Source organism: Saccostrea echinata, unplaced genomic scaffold (genome assembly GCF_033153115.1).
Source record: "Saccostrea echinata isolate AGI-Se365-2 ecotype Australia unplaced genomic scaffold, CSIRO_AGI_Sech_v1 ptg000045l, whole genome shotgun sequence".
Lineage (NCBI taxonomy): Eukaryota > Metazoa > Mollusca > Bivalvia > Ostreida > Ostreidae > Saccostrea > Saccostrea echinata.
The window spans coordinates 3,123,930-3,137,745 of record NW_026889794.1 but is presented as its reverse complement, the minus strand read 5'-3'; the positions used below and the strand labels follow the sequence as shown (position 1 = coordinate 3,137,745).

Below are 13,816 nucleotides of genomic sequence, written 5' to 3'. Positions count from 1 at the left end.
TTACATGATCAGTACGTACTGGTCCCTGCTGACAAAGCAAGTAACAACTTGGATTTAATTCTACAAGTGGTATTCCAACTTATACTCATAGATCCCTTTCTAAGGAAGAAATTCTTCAAATCATATGTCAGATTTTAATATTTTTAATATTCCAAACAACCAAAATGAATTTGAACTACCATATTTATATTGGATTCCAAAACTTCATAAAAATCCTTAGAAACAAAGATACACAGCGGGTTCCAGTAAATGTTCAACCAAGCCTCTTTCTTTACTCCTCACTAAGATATTAACAGTAGCGAAGGAGAAACTTCAAGAGTACAGTGCAACAATATATTCAAGAAGTGGTGTAAATCAGATGTGGATACTTAAAAATTCCAAGGAACTTTCTGGAAAATTTGAAATCACAAGATTTTAACAAAATCAACAGCTATAAAACTTACGATTTTTTCAACTATATACACAACCATTCCCCACGATAAATTAAAGTCCAGGGTTTTTGATATCATTGACAGCTGCTTTTTCAATAAAAATGGAACTCGTAGATTTACTTATCTTGTCATTGGTCATTTGCAAAATTATTTTGTTAAAAACATTTTGATTGTACACACAAGTACTCTGAAGTTGACATTAAAGAGATGCTTGAGTTTCTGATTGACAATATCTATGTGGTTTTTGGAGACCAGGTCTTTCAACAATCTGTTGGAATTCCCATGGGTACCATTTGCGCCCCGTTATTAGCAGACCTTTTTTGTATTCATATGAAGCAGAATTTGTCCAAAATCTTATACATGAAAAGAAGAAAACACTTGCTGTGGCCTTCAACTCGACATTTAGATATATCGACGACATATTGTCAATTAACAATGGTTATTTCCATTCTTATGTCGATACGATATATCCCGGTGAGCTTGAGATAAAAGATACCACAGAGTCTGACACATATGTTTTATATTATGATATTTTACTTGAAAAAGACGTTAATGGTAATCAAACAACCAAGCTTTATGATAAACGTGATGACTTTCTTTAACTTTTCAATCGTCAACTTTCCTTACTTATGCAGCAATATACCTTCATCGCCTGCATACGGGGTTTATATCTCTCAGTTGATTCGATACGCAAGAGCATGCTCTACGTATGTACAATTTCTAAAACGAGGTAAATTATTGACAAACAAGTTCATTAAACAAGAATATCAGCAGTCTCGTTTAAAGTCATCATTTCGTAAGTTCTATGGTCGATACAATGACTTTGTCAGGAAATACAATTTATCATTGAGTCAAATGCTGACTGACGTTTTTCATACTAATCGTTAGGCCATTATTTACACACTGAATTGTCGACGGATTTTTCCGTTATTTCCCGATCATGGCAAAGACCATACGTCAGGTGTGACCGGTCGGCAGGGGATGCTCACTCTTCCATGGCACCTGATCCCACCTCTGATGTTTTGGAGGTCCGTGTTTGCTCTGCTCCTATTTTGTAATGTTTTATGGACTTTTGAGCTTGAATACTGTTCGTTATCTCCATATATTTCATATATCTCTATATACCGTTCAAAGCATGTGTTCGTCGAAAGAAGCCTTCCACTTTGCAATTTTGTTTGAAAGGTTTCAATATTGCTTATCTTTTTCAAACTCATCGATAAATAGTCAAACTATTGAATGTCAATATTCCGATAAAATCAGATGAAAAAAGTCATTTTATACGTTCTTTTTTCCTACAAAAGTTTTGAACTAAATACAAAAAACTACAGTACTAGAACTTCTAAAAATATACATAAATTTATGAAACCTAATATTGAGCAAAAGTAAATGAAAGGCCACAGTATATAAAAAAAACCATTTTAACTTATTGCAGTGTCCATTGCATCTCTCTCTCTCCAAATTTTCTACCATTTTGTTAGTGAAATCTTTGTGTCCTTTAATTCCTTTGTGGAATTTACTGTGAAATATCCCAGTTTATCAATAATATTTAAACACTGCTCTTGGATTGCATGCACAATGGAATAGTTTGATGAAACCCTCCATTGTAGAGAAGTCGCCATTGCATCGCCTTTTTCTGAACAATATTGGCATTTGTTCACCATCCCTTTCTTCATTGCTATACTTCTAACCCTGTTCTGTACTGCCTGACTAAATTCCAATCCAGATAATTCAAACAAACTCTGAAACTGTCCAAGTGGATCATGAGCAAGATCCTCATACCTCTGTCGGTGAAAATTGTTTCGATATATGTCTTCCTCTGTCTCTGCTAGGTCGTTCTGAAGAATCGTGCAATGTGACCTACTTTCATTTTGAATCTTTGTTTTATCAATTTGGCCGACGTTTATCTGTGAAAGCAAGACTGGTCTAGGATCTCTTACCAAATGAATGACATGAACTTCAGGAAGAAGTTTCATAACTTTTGAAATGGCTTTCATTCTAACAGTTATCAACTTTATAGTGAATGAATTTGCTCCTTTACACTTTTTGATGAGATCTGGGATACACTGTTGCCTCATGGCAATAACACTATCTTTAATACGTTGCGCACAGCTGTAATGCTGGTTGAGATGGTTATGGTAAAGGAAATGGCTACTTTTAAAAACATGGAAAGGAACATCTTGAAAGCGACACAGGAGAAGATTGATGATCATTTCAGCATGAATCTCATGCAGCTGGCTTTCATTATAGGATCTTTTATGTTAAATTTGAACAATAAGAATACATGTATATGTAATGGCATTTAAATGTTATAGCAAAACAATTCTGTTGAAGGCAAATTCAAAATTTCATGAAAACTTTCATGAAAAGAAATGTGCCCATATTCACTGCATAAATTTCTTACTGGTAATATTATTTAGAGATCAAAAGCATCATAACAGCAGCAAGATATATTTTAAAAAAATTATTATTATCTTTCAAAGATCTCAGATACTTGTTTGTTTACCTTGTAGTGCCATTCACATAAACGATTTCGTTCTTTCCAACACTCTGTGTTAGATACTGCATTGGTTCAAACAGATAAAGAGAATTGGGAAGCGATCGGAACACATCACCTGTAAATGTTGATCCACTCCTCATCATAGAGACAATTAATGTAAGGGGGATATTCCTTCTTCTGGTTGCTGGTAGTGAAGACGAATAAACTATCGATTCTGGAAAAAAAATCTTCTGGCATTTAGAAATGGTTCAATTGATCAGGTTCAAAGTATAGCAAGGTATCGTGCGCTTCTTGGCATCAAATGATTTTTTTCTCCTCTGGAATTTATTTTCGACATTGTCCTATTGAACTTATGATAAGTAAAAAAAAAAACAATACTGAAAAGGTTTTCAATAGTTCAGAATAGGTATTTGGCTTTTTGAAATTGGAAACAGGAGAGACATGAAAAATGTGTTATATCATAGCATACCAACCGAAGATGTGTCCATAGGGCATGAATGCCCTACAAGGGTTCAGAAGTAAATGCAACATGAATTTTTTTATTGGTGTATGACGTTTGGTGAAAATTTCTTGAAAAGTTTCTTTAAAACTGAGCTTTATGCAATTTGAAAATAAATAGTACAGTCGAATATCATTGGGAAGGTCATGGGAAATAAAATTTGGATACAGTTGATAAATTCTCACCAAATAAAGTATCAGTGCATAGGTTTACATAAAAGCATCAAGAATAGTTCTTTGAAACTCAAATTTTAGGAAAATGAGGCCAAGGTCAAACGAAAGGTCAAGGTAAAAAATGTTGATGCAATTTAATAGATCTATTCTGAATGTTTTATCATATGAAGTTTGATAAAGTTATCTTGAGTAGTTTGTTGGAAACTGAGCAAAACACAAATTTATGAAAAATAAGGTCAAAGTGAAAGAAAATGTCAAGGTAAAAAATTGATGCAGTTGATTAGCTCTCATTAATATGGTTAATCATGTAAGGTTTAATAAAAAATATATAAGTTTCTTCAAAATTGAGATAATCAATAAATTGAGAAATGTAAGGTCAATATCAAAGGAATGTCAAGGTCAAAAAATGTTGGTTGCAATTGCTATTGAATAGCATGTATCAGAAGATGAAGTTTGATACCAATATCTGGATTAGTTTCTTTGAAAATGAGCTAAACACAATTTTAAAAAATGTGGTCAAGGTCAAAGAAAAGGACGAGTAAATAAAATCAATGCAGATGAACAGCTCTTATTAATATGTATAAGCATATAAGGTTTGATTAAAATATCTCAAGTTTCTTTGAAATTGAGCTTAACAAAAATTTAAAAAATTAATGTCAAGTTTAAACATAATGATGAAACTGAATAACACTCATCTATATGTATCAATTTATGAGATTTGATACATATATCTTGAACAGTTTTCTTGAAACTAAACTAACACAAATTTAAGAGAAATGATGCAGAGGTCAGAGAAAAGGTCAAGGTAAAAAAAATGATGCAGTTGAACAACTCTCATTAATATGTAAAAGCATACTGTGGAATCATCATTGTTCGTGGGGGAACAATGCTCGTGGATTCCGTGGGTCACCCTTACCCATGAATTTTAATCCCCTCGAAGGTCTATTTTGTAAACATATTGATTTATTATAAACGAGTAACTAAAGAAATTATGTCCCAACGAACAAGTAAAATTTTATTTGCCCGCGAAGATTGAACCTCCCCCCCCCCCCCGAATCAAAATGATTCCACAGAATAAGATTTGATTAAAATATCTAAAGTTTCTTTGAAACTGAGACAATCACTAATTAAAGAAAAGAAAGGTCAGGGTCAAATCAAAGGAAGTCAAGAAATGTTGATGCAATTAAAAAGCTCTATTCAAAATGTATCAGCATATAAATTTTGTTCAAAATATCTTGAATAGTTTCTTTGAAACTGAGATAAACACATATTTAAGAAAATGAGGTCAAGGTCAAAGAAAGTTCAAGGGTAAAATTGTTGTTGATGTAAAATTGTCCTCACCAGTATAATTTAGTATATAAGGTTTGATAAAATTATCCTGGATAGTTTCTTTGAAGATGGCACTAATTAAGGAAAAGTAAGGTCAAGATCAAATGAAAGGTCAAGGTCAAAAAATATAGATGCAGTTGAATAGTTCTCATTAATATGCATTAGCACATGAAGTTGGATAAAAATATTTTGAATAGTTTCTTTGCAGCTGTGCTAAACGCAAAGTATGACGGAAGGACAAACGGAAAGACAGAAGGACGGAGGGATGAAATGACAGAAGACAGACCTGATTAACTATAATTATTCATGATGAGGCATAAATACAATCCAAACCAGGCTCATGTAATCTAAATGCATACAAACAAAATTAATGAAGTGCACGTTTAATGATTTAGTCATTATACATGTAGTTTTATGATTACCTTTTTTATTCTGCAGATCTCCCCCTCGAGAGGGAAGATGGAAAACTTTTTTGTTCAACGTATGGATGTCCCTCAGATGTTGAGAATTGCTCTGTTGAGCTATGAATAAAGCAAATCGATGTAAATATATAGTGCAGGTTATGAACAAGAAAAAAAACCATTTTATCATGATTTGGAACTGTACCTCAATCCAGTTGTTGCAAAATTTTTCACAAGAATTTTGCATATTGGATACTTTAGAGTGCAAGGTTCATATTCTATATGTATATTTTTACACCGAAAATGATGTACTTAATTTGCGAACAATCCAAATACTGTATAGGGGGAAAATAACTCGCGGTGTAAATATTCGCGAAAATTCGCGGTGTCATTAAATCCGTGAATTCAAGAAACATTGAATAAGTTTTTAACAAACATTTTTTTTATAGAAATTTGAGTATAGACTACGATATGTACAGTACATAGTCATTTAGTAACTACGACTAATACTTGTCATTCAATTATCACGCTTTACTTAAATTCAAATCAGCTGATAGTGACCTGCATTTATTTTTAAAAAGCTGTTTTAATGGCCAACGCTACGTGTCAAATGAAATCAAAACACATGGGTCGTGGGTTTGGATTACCCATGCATAACTAACATTACCACGTGTATTTGTTACCTGATCGTGCGCATTTGTTTTGAGTTTAAAAAAATATTCAAATAACTCTCGGACTTGCTGTAGATATAGAAGGATATTATTTAATCAACGTATGTGAACTCATTTATTATCGTCCTGTGGTTTTCGCTGCGATGTGTTATCCCTTCGGAAAGAAGATTTGTGGTGTACCCTCGTATATACACTCGTATATATGCTATTGAATTTGGTTCTGGCTATGGTTGATACAAACAAGGGAGTTAACTTTTATTATCACACAATTTCGCGAAATCATCAAACCGCGATCGTGTCAGAGGAGAGAAAAACGTGAAAATTACAACCCGTGAAATTAATCCCCTATACAGTACATGTGTACTGTAATATCAAATTGCATTACAACATTATTCCATACAAAGGGGTAAGGGACAAAGGTTTCCAGCAGGTTAAAACTGCATCTCAATCAACTGAATGGTCACTGAAAGGTCTGGAAAGGTGACTGCAGAGCTATTCCAATCAGTCAACTTTTAGTGAACGTTGAGTCACCCCTCAGTTAAATGAATGGCAGATTTTTATCCTACGTATTCCTTTGTGTACTCCCCATCTTTCCATCTACAATGTATTCTCTGTATTATAGTTGACTAATTGTTTAACAATATAAAATAACTGTGTAATTTACCCTTTACATGTATAATTTCTTTTTTCATTTCCATGAACATATATAGTGAGTACCCGAATAAAGAACCTTTAAAACTCTAAATTGATATATAAATATAAATCTATAAATCTGTTGATTTAAATTTTACATTCACTGTTGCATTTGTAGGAATTAATGACTCTATCGATTTTATATTCATTTTTAATGAACGTAGGTAGTTAATTTAACCGTATCGTTGGATCCTATTCATAGTAACTATTCCTGTGAAAATGCATTTCTAACAGAAATATATCATAAAATATAAACACACAGGTGTGTTACAGGTAATTATGAATCTTTCTAAAAGGAATGTCCATTGCAATGACGTTATTTAAAGATAAATCTGTTTTCTGATTGCAATACTATGTATGTTGATATGTTGCACTTATCAGTCTATAAAAATCATGATTTAAATGGCTTTTCCCTATCTCATAGCATAAACATGACTGCATGTGATGATTCAATTTGAAGCAATATTTATGTTTTTGCATTTCAATCTTTTTTTTTCAAAGTAAACACAGGCCAAGTTTTTAAAAAAAAACATGACAGTGCAAATAATATTTGAAAGGAACACGTGACCCATTGATTGGTGCTAGTTTTAGGACTTTTTATGTTTCAACAAGAAAAGTATGCTCTTTGCTTCAGGAGGACAAGGTCAAATATGAAATAAATGTGCTTGCAAATATTAAACGCATAAAGCAGTGTACTTTTTTAATTTATTTTTTTCCTTGAACTTGAAACATTTCAAAGAAGATGGGTGAACAGGGCGTGCAAAATACTTACAGCTTCAAATCTATATTTTAAAAAATCAGATTTAAGTTGTGAACTAAGTATTTAAAGCAAAGATTGATTAATGATAGATATAATAGTATATCAAGTATCAGTGTATAGCGTTTTCTGTATTAGATAATGACACCTTTTAAAAAATATTTTATTTATTACACTTGTGAGAGTTTTGCAAATTTTGGAAATTTTACAGTCACTTCACATTATTGTAAACTGAAATTCCAAAGAAAATTGTACCATATTTGAGATTCATTTTTCTTTTACATTACTTGTCGATCTATAGAAATTTTTCTCTGCTTGTTCACTTATCTTTGCTATGTAGGCAAATCTGGTATTTAAGTATGCTTTATTAAATACCTCATACAACTTTCTCTTTTATATTTTATTTTATATTTATTTATTTATTTTTTTTCAGAATGTGGCTGTACCGTGTAAATCTGACCTCCAGAAATATTTTATATCAACATGATTTTCATTCTCTAGTAAACCACGATCAAGCATTAAAGGGACCCAGACACGGTTGCATTCTTTACATTCTAAAATTCTATTTTTATTAAAAAAAAAATAAAACCAATTAAATGAATTGAACTTACGTGAATTTTCTTAGAATTCAGTGAAAATGACATTCTTCCTTACATCACGTCAATCATCTGTTTTTGTAAACAGAGCACGAGCTCTGTTTTTGTTAATGTTTACTTTTTACCGGGTGTGTTCAATTTGTTAAACTCTGCTCACCTAACTGAGCACGGACCGGCAATAATAGAGAATTTCTTTTGCTTTATCGCATTTCTATTCTGAGTTTTCTCGATTATAGTTTTAAAATTTTTCTTTAATACACAACAAAATTTCTACTTTTCTTGATTAATAAGGATAAAGCTTACTTCGTGAACGTGCAAGGAGTTTTGTCAAACGCGTTCCGAAAGTCATTGTTTTAATAATTTTCAGATAAAGGAGGTTTCACGTTTTCTATTATAATTCGGTGTGAAATGCTCTAGCAACATATAAGTCATGATATTATATAGAAATTTCATAAAATATTAACTTAAAATCTGTGTCTAAGCACCTTTAAATTTAACCTTCAAAAGACAATAAAATATTGAAAAATTCAATTTTCTTTCAGATAAGCTTTCATACCTGACCAAAACAAAAAGAAATTCATGCTTATATTTAGGTTAAGGCTTTATTTTTCTATCATTTGAGATTTTTTTTTTATTTTAAAAAGCAAATTGTTTTGACATTATTTTACTTATTTGACTAACGGAAGCGTTGAAATCCTGATTAATACAAAAAAAGACAACAAAAACGAATCAAAGCTAAAACATAAATGATAAAACTTGCATCCTAAATTTGTATTTGACTAAGAATTTGCTTACTTTGCTATAACATTGCGTTCATTTTTATAGCTGATCTTTAAAAGGGAGATAAGGAAGCAGGGTCTTCTGACGAGCATTGTGATAAAAGTTTCCATAGCTCATGCCCCCGTCCCCCACCCCCGCCCATATACACAATCTTTACTTGACGACCTTTGCTTGTTGTAAATCAAGAATAAATAATATCTGTGTACTGTTTCTGTTGTGCTTTCTCATTGTGATTTTGATCAAAGGAATCTTATTTATGTTTTATCCGTGATTAAAACATTGCTGTTATGTCCTTCCTTTGTTCTTGTATTCTAAAAATTTACCTTTAAATTTGGCAGTTTGATATAGTGAGCAGTCTGATATTAAGTGTAATATCAGACTGGCTCAGTACTGATTTCCCCCAAAATTGGATTGTTACTGAAGAAAAGAAAATTAAAATATATGATTATTTAGCAAACAGCAATGTACAAAATATTATTTATTAATCATACAGAATTGGAAAATTAAAAAAATAACCTCCAATTAAAAATAATATACTGTATTAGGAACGGAGAAACAAAACGATTCAAACACGAGCTCCCTTACTTGATATTAACTTTAAGCAATGTTTTCATTTAGTGTTAGAAATTCAGAAATTCCCTTATCTGCTTGAAACTATTGAATATTCATAAGCAGAGTTGGCTGCTAAATCTATCATTTTAATCATAGGAGAGATCTACTTTTGGTTATAATTTACAAAATTTAGTATCCATTACACATGTAATCCTTTATAAAGTTATTCTCAATGCCTGTAATTAGAAATTAATGTACCTTCAGCATCTGATTTATTTTCTGTGTTTGCTCTATTCAAATCAAATTTCCAATCAGCATTTTCCTTTTCATTCTCCAAAATAGCATTGACTAGACTGTCTGTATCATAATCCAAAGCATTACTTTAAGCTGTATGCATGTTTTGATTAAGGATAATTTCAGCCCCTTTATCCATTTCGAACAATTATATTACTTCAGAAACCTACGATTGTGTATCTGATTTAAAAAATAATGAGTAGTTTTCATTCAAGCAAGAGAGAATTCTTGAGAGAATTTGTTCAATGGTCATTGATATTTGTCTGTCGTTAAAATATCGGACTGTCTCAAGTGAATCAAAAAGTGCAATTTAAAGGACAAAGTTTTAAGTACGATATATGCCGAATACAATTCTGTATGAACAAGTATCAGTTTTCGATCATAACGGGCCTCAGACTGTCTTTTGTTGTTTTTATTTCATACATTACTGCATTCGGCATATATCCATTATATATCGATTAATATGAAAATAATGTTGTCTTTTGCACATTTGTAGAAATTATTAGCCTCAACGATTTTATTAACTTTTTTTAATGAAATCTGTAACTATGTCCGTACTATTGAAACCTATTTTTATTAAGTTTCCTATGTAAATCAATTATTGTTACGGTAAATGTTTTACATTTGGCTGTGTATTTACTAATCTTTTTAGCGCCTTTGGTGGAAAGCACCTTCCGCTAATTCAAGTACAACGCTTAATGTCTAGCACAAACATACATAAATAAGAACAAATAAGATCTAGGTTAACTTATAAAAATCAATTTCGGCTAAATATCTTGAACGCTAAATATAATACATTTACTGTATTAGAAACGGAGATTGATAATTTTTATTTTTTTTATTTTTTTTTTTTAAATGAAGTTAATAATATTGCCATAAAACATAATAAAACAGAGGTGTATTTCGTGCAAAATTAATCATTTTTGCGATTATTTCCGAATTAAGGGAGCCGACTGGGGTTTTATTGTGTGAAAACTACTATAGAGAAACTCTTTAATTTTATACCATATGTACCTTGCATTGACTTCAGTATACATACCAAGTTTAGTGAAAATCTACCGTCTGGTTATTTTTTAAGGACCATCTCAAAATACAGGTATATTTACTATAGGATTATATAGGAAAATACCATTTTTTCGCACTTCTGAGCAGATTATACAAATGCTACTATAGACTTTCTGCTCAAATTATATTATTTGATGGGTAATACTATGTTGTACATTTTGTGCAAGAAACACAAAATTCTACCGTCTGGTTTCCAGAGGGGGCATCTCAAAATGTCAAAATTCATGATATTTTCCTGTTTTTATGGAGTACAACAAAACATGACAGATACCACAGATTGACACAAAAAATGATAGAAATGATTGTTAGATTCTCAATTTCCTATGTTAAAAATTTCAAGAGCATGTATTTTATACTTTTTATTTTATGGCATAATTAATGACCCCGCTTCAAGAACTTCGGTTATTCAAAACGTCAAAAACACACTATTACGACGTCTATCTACCCATCATTTGAAAATCGTTTAAAAAATCCGTAATTTAAAAACTTAATTAGATATTTTAACCTGAGATTTCCTAAATTTGTTGTTTTTCATAAATTATGTAAAAATAGTTTATTTAAAAGGGTAAATACGCTTTATTTTACTATGCTGCGCGAAGTATTGCGCAATGAAAACCCCAGTCGGCCCCCTTAAACTTCTTCCTTTTTATGATTAATGGTATAAAGTAATAACAGGAGGGGGAAAGTCAAATAAAGAAACGTGCTTGTGAAACTTAAACACATAGTGCAGTGAATGCACATTTTAGTTTTTTTTTTAAATTATGATTTCTACTCTTGTAATTAAGATAGCACGAGTTGCTTTCATGCAAATTAAGTTTTTATAATTTAATAGAATATGGAGATAACGAGCAAAGATAAAGCTCAAAAGTCCATTGAAACAATACAAATAGGGAACAGAGCAAACACCGACCTCTGAGAACATCAGAGGTGGGATCAGGGAGGAGTAAGCATCCCCTGTCGACCAGTCACACCCGTCGTGTGCTCCTTGTAATGATCGGGCAAAGGAAAAATCCGTAGACAATTCAGTGTTTAAATAATTACCTTACAAATAGTCTGAAAAACGTCCGTCAGCATTCGACTTACTGATAGATTGTATTTGCTGACAAGGTCATTGTGTCGACAATAGAACTTGCGAAATGATGACTTTAAACGAGACTGTTAATATCCTTGTTTCATCGACTTGTTCGTCAATATTAGGAATTATTGGTACGTAGAGCATGCCTAGAGCATGCTCTTGCTCATAGAATCAACTAGGAGATATAAACCCCATATGCAGGTGATAAGTGTATATTGCTACATAAGTAAAGGAAGTTGAAGATAGAAAGGTTGAAGTCTTCAAGTTTATCAAAAATCTTGAATGTTGGGTTACCATTAGCGTTTTTTTTTTAGTTAAACATCCAAATAAGAAACAGATGTGTCAGACTCAATGATATCCTTTATTTCAAGTTCACTGGGATATATCGAGTCGACATATGAATGTGACTAACTATTGTTAATTGATAATTTTGATATATCGAAATGTCGAGTTGAAGGCCACAGCAAGTGGTTTTTTCTTCTCATGTATAGGTTTTTTAATAAATTCTGCTTCATATGAATAAAAAAATAAGGTCTGCTAACAACTGGACGCACTTAGTACCCATGGGTTTCCGACAGATTGTTGGAAGACCTGACCTCCAAAAACTGAAAAAGATATTGTCAATCAGAAACTCAAGCATCTTTTGAATATCTACTTCAGAGTACTGGTATGTACAGTCAGAATGTTTTTTTACAAAATAATTTTGCAAATGACCAATGTCAAGGATTCCATTTGTATTGAAAAAAGCAACTATTTATGATGTCAAAAAGCTTTGACTTTATTTTTCCTGGGAAATGGTTGTAGAAAGTGTTTAAAATTCGTACGTTTTGATGTTATTGATTTTAGTAAAATTTTCTACTGTCAATTTTTTTTACTTCTAAATTATTGAAGAAAGGAGGATAAATGGTTTTTATAATACCATTCAATCGTTTAATTCGAGATTTCAAGATCTGATACTTTTTAATCCACTCTGACAAAGTGTCAAGATCTTCTTTTTCATGTTTGGCCTATTGTCTGAGGTAATCTTCCACATAATTCATAATATGTATTTATGAAAGTTTGACGCCAGTTGAAAGATTAGGGTTTCCTAAATTTGGGTCCTTTTAAAATAAGTGGCTTAAGGTTTTCATAATTAACTGTATTTATGTCACCAGTAATGACTTGTCCAACAGGACTATAGTTGCAGGTTGAAGAAGAACATGAAGGCGTTGGAGGATGATGTTTCAGATGTTCGATATCTAGGCACTGTAGAGTTTTTTTTTTTTTTTTTTTTTTTTTTTTTTTTTTTGGTAATTAAAAAGTTCGAAGCATAAGTCGACTTATATTTGTAAGAAAACAATGTGTGGACTTCAAGTTGAAACTGGAGCCTTTTGTGATTTAGTTTGTTTATTTGATTATTGTTTTTTAACGTCCCTCTCGAGAATTTTTCACTCATATGGAGACGCCATCACTTGCTGGTGGTGAGCTGCAAATTTTGACTTATACTCGGCACTCAGGGTCCATTGAGCAGTGAGGGATCTTTTTCGTGCCAGCACTCACTGCGACTGGGGACCTTGGTTTATACGGTCTCATTCGAAGGACCGGTCTCCACGTCCCACAGTGGGATTCGAACCCGCGACGTAAGGATCAACTTTTTGTGATTAAGAAGATTACTTATAATAACTGCGTCAATTCATTTGTTGGCTTATTGAAGTTTAAATAAGCATCAAAACATTAAAGTGTTCAGAAATGTGGTATTTTGACATGATATCAATTCTCTAGTATACAATGAATTAAAGAAAAAAACTATTAAAACCTTAGAGACAATGTATTGTAAATTCACAGCTTTCAATTCAGACATAATTAATACAATGAATGTTTAGTACCTCAACAACACGAAAAAAAAATTTCTCGAGATTCATGCCTACCATATTGAATCTTTTTCAATCCGGCATCAGACAATATTTTTTATCATGTCTAAATCATAAATGTTATATGGAGCATGTGGCTTTATTTTCATGTGG

At 31.9% G+C, this 13,816-nt stretch overlaps 1 protein-coding gene across 1 annotated transcript; it reads right to left on the bottom strand.

The window, feature by feature from the left end:
• Positions 1-1,894: 1,894 nt before the first annotated feature.
• Positions 1,895-12,846, bottom strand: LOC133201633 (carbohydrate sulfotransferase 4-like). Its single transcript, XM_061337423.1, has 4 exons — positions 12,771-12,846; positions 9,638-9,736; positions 2,935-3,142; positions 1,895-2,681 (listed from the first exon to the last, which is right to left on the bottom strand). Exons 1-4 carry the CDS (start codon positions 12,844-12,846, stop codon positions 1,895-1,897), a joined length of 1,170 nt encoding a protein of 389 aa, XP_061193407.1.
• Positions 12,847-13,816: the final 970 nt, after the last annotated feature.

Excerpts from the sequence above, each read along its gene's own strand:
- LOC133201633 (XM_061337423.1), bottom strand. The coding sequence starts at position 12,846 with ATGTGGAAGATTACCTCAGACAATAGGCCAAACATGAAAAAGAAGATC. Across the intron at positions 9,737-12,770 it reads TTGTCAGAGTGGATTAAAAA|ACAGTCTAGTCAATGCTATT; the intron begins GTATCAGATCTT and ends ATTATGATACAG. Across the intron at positions 3,143-9,637 it reads AAATAAATCAGATGCTGAAG|AATCGATAGTTTATTCGTCT; the intron begins GTACATTAATTT and ends TTTTTTTTCCAG.